Genomic DNA, 7,433 nt, shown 5'->3' on the forward strand with positions numbered 1-7,433 from the left:
TGGGTTAAAACAGACCAAGTTCCCCCAGGCACCCCAGTTGAAGGGGTACCTTTATTTTTTTTAACGACACCTCCACTTCCTACCTGTTCCTTTCCATTTCCAGGCTGCCAATTTCTAACCGCAATAGTGACTCTGTGCTTGTCTGTTTAGTTCTGTGTATAAATGGAATGTTGTGGAGATGACCCCTCCCCATGCTGGCTGGTTCCCATCCCCTTGTCCCCTGGTCATGCCCACTTGAGTCAGGGCTACCCAGGAATCTTCCATTTAAAACAAACAAACAAAAAAAAGTCAATAATAAAAAAGTTCACTAATAGGGTGCTTGTTTCAGGCTTGGGGCCCAGGAGAGCTTAGAGGGTGGTGGGCTAGAAGGACAAGCCACCTGGCCCCCGGCCCGCTCCACGCGTCTTCAGCTGCCTCACTGCCTGGCTGAGTCCCTTTCTGTAGGTGGTGCTGTGTTGGTGCCACATTGGCTGTTCAGCGGATGGCAGAGCCAAGGGTGTGTCAGCCGCACAGGTCCCTTGAACAGAAATGATCTCAGGCCTGAAATGGGCGTCTCTGGCCTCACCCGGGTGGGCACTAGAGCCTGTGGGCTGTGAGGTTGCTTCCGTGGCACAAGTTGGCCTGGTAATCTGTCTCCACCTGCACGGTTTTCTCCCTCTGGCGTGAATTCATAAGGGCAGAAGACGAGTTACAGGACTTCGGTGAGTCAGAGGCTAACTTGGGCCTTTGGCCTTGCAGGTGAACCTGGAACCCCTTCAGGGTGGGGCCCCCAGATGAAGCCTAGGACTTCAGACTCACTGTCTTTCGCCCCACCTGTTTAACCAAGAGGGTGTGGGCCAGGTCAGAGCCTTGTCCCACAGTGCCCGCACTTGGGCTTTTACCTGCCCAGTAGGTGAAGGTTTCCAGGAAGCCTTGAGTGGGATAGATTGAGGGTGGTGATGCAGCGTTCATCCTGCCTGCAAGCAGCTGAACACAGCTAGTTCCTAGGAGTGGTCATCAGCTTTACTTGGGAGGCAGGAAGTAGCTGAATGCTGTTAGAAAAAGAACAGCTGGAGCTCTTAAATTGGTTCTACATTTATGTTCCAGAAAGGATTGTGGGTTTGAAAGCTGCTTCAGGGTTTCCAAAGTCTTACTCTTCATCTTCCTGTGGAGATCCTATGGGAGCTTAGGAGAAACTGCTAAGGAAGCAGCAGGCTGTCCCCTCGTGGCCCTAGGATCTGGTCTTCACAATGCCCTGGTAGAGTGGGCCCAAGTGTGGGAAGTGAGAACACAGCAGGCCTCTTAGAAAACCAGACTCTTTATTTGGCTAGGAGGATGGAGGGGTGAGTGCTGTGTTTTTGGGGTGGCAGGTGGGTGGGGAAGGCAAGGCCTTTGAAGCTGCTATAGCCCAGGGCTCTGCTTACCTGTGCCCAGGTACAGTTCTCTGTTGCCCCTCTTGCAGGGCTGGGCTTAGATTTGGGAGCTGGGGACCAGTATGCCTAGTAGCTAACAGCTGGGGAGGGGCTTGGGGAACTTGGCAGTGGAGACCTCGGGCAGGAATGGACTGCAGTCTTGATCTAAAGATCCCCCTTGAGGGCAACAAGGGTGTTCTGGAGCAGCAGGGTGCTGGCCTGGAGGGAAGAGAGGTCCATGGTGGTCACCTGCCCTTGCCCTGCTCCCTGAGGTGGACATCTGGAACCCTGGACGGCATGCCACACCCTGCCATTTACTGAGGATTGTTGCCAGCCTGAGACTGGCAGGGGCTGGACATCAGCAGGGGCTGCTCGTGAGCTGCTCTCTTCCTCCTGACCACCCCCAGGCTGGGTGGGGAGGCTGGAGGCTCACCCTGGCATGTTTGAGCTCCAACTCTGCCAACTCAATGAGGTTCTTGCGGAAGGAGGAGACGCGGCGGGACTTGAAGTCCATAAGCTCTGGGGAGATGAGGGAGACGTGGTGACCTGGCAAGGGAGGCAGCCCAGTGCCAGGGAGCTTGGGAACCCCGGCTTACCCTGCTTGGCTGAGTCGGAGAGGCGCTCAAAGCGCTGACAGCACAGCTGCTGGTGACTTTCTGCAGGATGCACCTCACGGTTCCTGGTGCGGGCCTTGTCCAGGGCCTTGTTGGCATTCTCGTAGTCAGCCAGTGCCCTCAGCCTCCGGTACAGCAGGTCCTGGGCCGGCATGGGCACCGTCAGTGCTGCCTGCAGCCCTCACCACTGGCCTCCAGCCCTGAGGGTGGCACTGGCCTAGCCTCTCACCTTGGCAGCCTGGGAGTCCCTCATATGGTACCTCAGCATGTCTGACAGCTTCAGGTCCTCATCAGAGGCCACTCTGCCCTCGAGCTTCTGTTGAGTAGGTGGGGGTTGGGGAGGAAACTTACCAAGACGGGGTCTCTCTCTCCAGCACAAACAGAACTAACAACCCGCAAGAGCAGGGACAGGTTAGCCTTCACAGAACGGGCATCTGACCTGGGGACTGAGGAGTTAGACACAAGCCATAGACTGGCCGGTGGCATAGAGGCTAAGCGTTCAGCTACTTAGAACCCAGCAGCTGCTCTGTGAGGAAAAACAAGGCTTCTATCACAACAAAAATCCCTAGGTGGCCGTTCTCTGTCCTCCAGGGTTGCTGTGAATAGAAATTGACTGGATGCAGTAGGGTATTCTTATAAACTTGGGGAACCAGAAGTTCTTGGTGGGGACTGGAACAAGGCAGTTGTGAGAAATAGTAGCCAATCACAAAAGGCCTACAATGCAAGCTGAGGACTCGGGGCTTTGTGCTGGGCATTTTCTGGAAGAGGTAAGGTCGCTCAAGAGCCTTAGGCAAGGAAGAGAGGCGATCCAAGAGGCATTTCAGAAACATTGGCACACTCGATGGAGTTTCTTGGAGAAGAGTTCAGGAAGTGGGTGTCTGGGGCTGGATGTTGGCAGTAGGGTGCAGCCTGCCAGATGCACGTGGCACATCCTTATTTGTACCTCACCAGCCCTACCCCTTGCCCTCTCACTCCCATTGCCACAGACACTCAAGGGTTCCTGCCACTGTTATGCATGCCTGGATGTATTGGTCCAGGGTCTCACTGAGCCTGAATGACTACTGACATTCCCCTCTCCCAGGCCTCATTCTTGGATTGGCTCACCACGACCTGCCAGTTCTGAATGTGAACTCACCCGTAGTCGTTCAAAGAGTTCAGCCAACTTGAGAAAGCTCCTAGGAGAAGAGGAGGTTAGGGCAAAATTTGAGGGGGCTGTGCGGTGCCCCCATCCTTAGGCTCTCCTAGGAGAAATTGCCCCTCCTCCCCCAACCCTAGCAGGCAGTCCTGCATCTCCAAACTAAGGGGCTAGAGAGTGACCCCTCACGGCCAGACCCGGCATTGCAGGCATAGGGAGCAGACTGGAGGGGTGAGGGGGACACGCACGTTTTCAGCTGGTTGACTTCCTGCGTTCCCAGACTGCTCAGTGCAGCTGAGATGGGGATATAGTCATCTGCCAGACCTGAAAGGGAACCTCCACCATCAGAGCCCACGATCTGTTCATCAAACCCCACCTCTGTTGCCTGTGGCCATGGATGGTATAAGGCAGGCCCTGCCCTCCCTCCCCTCCACCAGGACCTAGGACCTCTGGGAGGCGGGCATATCCAGTGCCCCCCGCCCCAGCATACACTTGTGGGAGCGCATGACTCGGTCTGCCCGCTGGCAGGCCTCCCGGATGTGAGTGTGATACTCCAGCAGGAAGGTTCTCTCGTGCTCGAAAAAGTCATCCACCTCCTGTGGGAGCCAGACAGGATCTCACAACCAGGTCCTGGGCACGGCAGCCACAGGCACCTGGGGGTGTCAATAGTCCTCCAGCCCATTCTGGGTCCTGATCTTGACTCTGGACTTGCAAGGGGTCCAGGGTTACCTTGAGCCCTGACATCCCGGTGATAAGGGCTTCATCTGCAGACTTCACAATGTTTCTCAGGAAACCCCCTAGCAGCTCCTTCCGGTTCTTCCCACGGACACTGAGCTGAGGGAGGGCGAGAGCGTGGTGTTAGGGGACATCTCCCATCTCCCCGCATGCACATCATTTGGAGACCTCCAGCCTCCTTCAACCCTACCCACCCTCTCCATTCTCACTTCCAAGCCTCTGCACCCCACTCCAGGGTGACCCCACTGCCTAGAGTTAGCTCACGTCCTGGCCATATTCCAGAAAGACGAAGAAGTTGTGATCTTGACGCAGGGTGGGATGGGCTGCCAGGCGCTGCAGAAAGACTTCGTGCATGGCCACTGTCTTCTTAAAGATCGCCAGGTATTCCCTGGAGGAACAGTGTGCGGTGGGTGGACCCGCCTGTCCCCCCTTCAGTAGTCCTGGGGTCAGAGGTCAGTGTTGGTCAACCTTGGGTCCAGGAAGAACTGAGGTGGGGGCTGCCGTTCCGGGGAGGGAGTCTGCTACCAGCAAAGAAAGAGGCGCACTTACGCTTCCAGCTCCTGCTTCATCTTGGCAAACTCCTCCCTGGTGATGGAGCTGTCCCCCTCACCCAGCTTCTGCAGCTTTTCCCGAGATGCCTCAAAATCGGGCCTTGGAGGGGCTGGGGGAATCTGCTCAGAGAAGGGGCATCGCTGAAGGCCTTTGAATACTTGGGGGCCACTGCCACCCCTGCCTGCTGCCCGCCCCCTTACGATGAGGCCGGCGTAGTCCTCGTTATCCACATAGGCGTCGTGCAGCCAGATGAACTCCTCGTGCTGCCGCACCACTGAGAACTCAGTCTGGGCGAAGTGAGGGAGGCAGCTCTGGAAGTGGGGGGGCACATCAGCTCCAGCCCTCGTGGTACCGGGCTCCCACCTGTGATCTCCCCACCCCACACCCAAGGTGAGGCTCAAAGGTCTCTGATTTAATGCAAGATAGAAGAAAAGAGCTGGTTAGGAGTTGAGGCCTCAAGCAAAGATAATTAAGGATGCGACAACATGTCTACTTTCTAAGAGGCCCACAGCCGGTCAAGGCTCCCCTTCAGGAACAGGGTGAAAGGCTAAGCTGGAGATTGCTCCCCACCAATTGAAAGGGGGACCAGCAGCTGAGGAAGCATGCGCCTCTGGATCTTGAGGCCTCCACACTCCATGCAGCCTCACCTTGGTTTGAACAGTGAACTTGACCTTGTCTCGCTCGCTCACAGCATCAGAGATCTCCACCTGTAAGGCACTGTCTGCTTGCAGGTCCATGGAGAGGGAGGAGGGCTGCGGGAGAGGGAGGCCCCGATGTATGGTCACTGTCCCATGCCAGTCCTCACACAGGTTGCCCCCAGGACATAGAGAGGTCACTGCTCAGGACTTTAAAACTGTCAGAACGCTTTCACATCTTTCCATCCTCGGAAGCACGAGGAGACCCCTGTTTTATAGCTATGGAAGCCAAGACCACCAGAGAAGTGAGGTTTTTGCTTAGCATCACATAGGTCCCAGGGCAGGAGCCGACCCAGACTCTGATGCCAAACTCCATAAATTTTCATAGACCTTCTCTGTGGACAACTCACCTTCATCCCAAGGTGGGTGTCAGCATTTAAAATAAGGTGGATGAGAAGGCCCCACCTCTTGTTAGGGGTTCTTGAAACCATTCCATATGGGACTTTGTGATGCCAAGGGCATCGGCTTTGTAGACCGAGCACCGTACTTCTCTAAGCCCACTAGTGATGTGAGCACCAGGCTGCTGGTTCGTTCTTGCTCTAAGAATGACCGTAAGCCTAACCTGAAGTGATCCAACTAACACTGACCACTTGATGTGTATACACAGGGAAGATGCGTAAAAGCCACTGTAGCTCAGGGAACTCTGGTGGCCTAGTGGCAAGAAGCTGCACTACAATCCCAGAGGTATGCAGTTAAAATCCACCAGATGCTCTGCTGGAGGAGGGCCAATCTCCTCCTCTACCAGTCAGATCCAATTTGTTATGATTAACACAAAAAATAATAACATTTAAAAATTTTTTTAAAAAGCCTCTCTAGGTCAAGCTTGCTCACCCTGCACACACACAGGGCACCTGCTCAAAAGGCATCTTCATGACAGATGGAGAAGAGGCTGGATCCACAATCAAGACCCAATGCAGGAGTCAGGAAATCAAAGGACTCAAATCCACCAGATGCTCTGCAGGGGAAGGAGGGACAATCTCCTCCTGTACCAGTCAGATCTGATTTGACGGTACACTCACACAAAAATAATAAAATAAAAATTAAAAAAAATCAAAGGACATGCCACAAGGAAATCTGCTATCAAGGACCGCTTTAAAATGCTAAAGAACAAGGATGTCAGTTCATTTTATGTATTTCTATTTTAAATTTTTTATATATGTAAAATAAGAGTAAGAGCAACTCAATAGCAACTGACAACAACAACAGCACAAGGGAAGGGAGTGATCTGTTGTTCACAGGGTTGATAGGAGTTTTAGTCACCTTGGCAGCATCTAAAGCCAACAGCTCCTCCTCCCCCACCCATAGATGGCCTCAGGCTCTCCTCACCAGCTCAGCACACGGGGGAATGGGACTGGCTCTAAAACGGGGTTCTGTGATACAGTCCAGATACACAAAAGGTCTTGCCAAACAACAGCATCCATTGCTGGTCTGATGATTTCTCTCGTCTGAGATGCCCGAATGTCCCACTTCTTGGCTGTCACGTAAAAAGAGGAGCTGATGCTGACATGCTACAGGGCTAACTCTGCACTGACTCCCTTTCTAGCTTCTTAAATCAAGGTATAATTTACATATAGCATAGTGCATGACTCTTAAATGTAGAGCTCACTGGATTTATGCATATGCATTATGCAGATGACACAACTTTGCTTGCCAAAACTGAGGAGGGCCTGAGACATTTGCTGCTGAAGGTCAAGGACTGCAGCCTCCAATATGGACTGAAGCTCAACATCAAGAAAACAAAGATTGCCACCACTGGGCCACTTGGCAGCATCATGATAGACAGAGAAGAGATTGAGATTGTTAACACCTTCAGCTTGGTTTGCTCTCCAATCAACAGTCTTGGTACCAGCAGCCAAGAAATCAAAAGATGAATTGCATTGGGAAAATCTGCTCTCAGGGACCTCTCCAGAGTACTAAAGAGCAAGGATGTCAGTATAGAGACTAAGATGTGCCTGATTCAAGCCATGGTCTTCGCAATTATTGCTATGTATTAGAGAGCTGGACAATGACTAAGGATGATAAAAGAAGAATTGAATCGATACTTCTGAGTTGTGTTGCTAGAGAAAAGTATTGAACATACCGAATGGACTGCTAAGAAATAAACAAGTTCGTCTTAAAGAAGGCTGTTCCTTGGAGACAAAGATTCTGAAGCTCTGTCTCACATACTTTGATCATGTTGCCAGGAGAGACCAGTCCTTGGAGAAGCACATCATGCTTGAAGGGGTGGAGGGACACTGTAAGAGAGGTGGACCGTGGATGAGATTGACTGACTCAGTGACCGGAGTAATGGGGGTGGGTGTGTCAGAGACAA

The 7,433-nt window shown here is 52.9% G+C and overlaps 1 protein-coding gene across 1 annotated transcript; it reads right to left on the reverse strand.

Moving 5' to 3' along the window:
- Window positions 1–1,556: 1,556 nt before the first annotated feature.
- SNX32 (sorting nexin 32) lies at window positions 1,557–5,173 on the reverse strand. Its single transcript, XM_006893422.1, has 12 exons — window positions 5,075–5,173; window positions 4,628–4,738; window positions 4,425–4,546; window positions 4,140–4,263; window positions 3,870–3,974; window positions 3,631–3,736; window positions 3,389–3,464; window positions 3,141–3,180; window positions 2,235–2,321; window positions 1,988–2,147; window positions 1,825–1,910; window positions 1,557–1,610 (listed from the first exon to the last, which is right to left on the reverse strand). The coding sequence occupies exons 1-12, from the start codon at window positions 5,162–5,164 to the stop codon at window positions 1,557–1,559; spliced, it is 1,161 nt and encodes a 386-aa protein (XP_006893484.1). The 5' UTR covers window positions 5,165–5,173.
- Window positions 5,174–7,433: the final 2,260 nt, after the last annotated feature.

This window comes from Elephantulus edwardii, unplaced genomic scaffold (genome assembly GCF_000299155.1).
Source record: "Elephantulus edwardii isolate Elephantulus edwardi_28Jun2011 unplaced genomic scaffold, EleEdw1.0 scaffold00126, whole genome shotgun sequence".
Classification (NCBI taxonomy): Eukaryota; Metazoa; Chordata; class Mammalia; order Macroscelidea; family Macroscelididae; genus Elephantulus; species Elephantulus edwardii.

Bases quoted from the DNA above. Each gene is read 5' to 3' on its own strand.
- SNX32 (XM_006893422.1), bottom strand. From the start codon at position 5,164: ATGGACCTGCAAGCAGACAGTGCCTTACAGGTGGAGATCTCTGATGCT. The intron at 3,975-4,139 runs GTGAGCTAACTC...GCCCTCCCTCAG, and splicing joins TTCTGGAATATGGCCAGGAC to CTCAGTGTCCGTGGGAAGAA. The intron at 3,181-3,388 runs GTGCGTGTCCCC...CTCTTCTCCTAG, and splicing joins GAAGTCAACCAGCTGAAAAC to GAGCTTTCTCAAGTTGGCTG.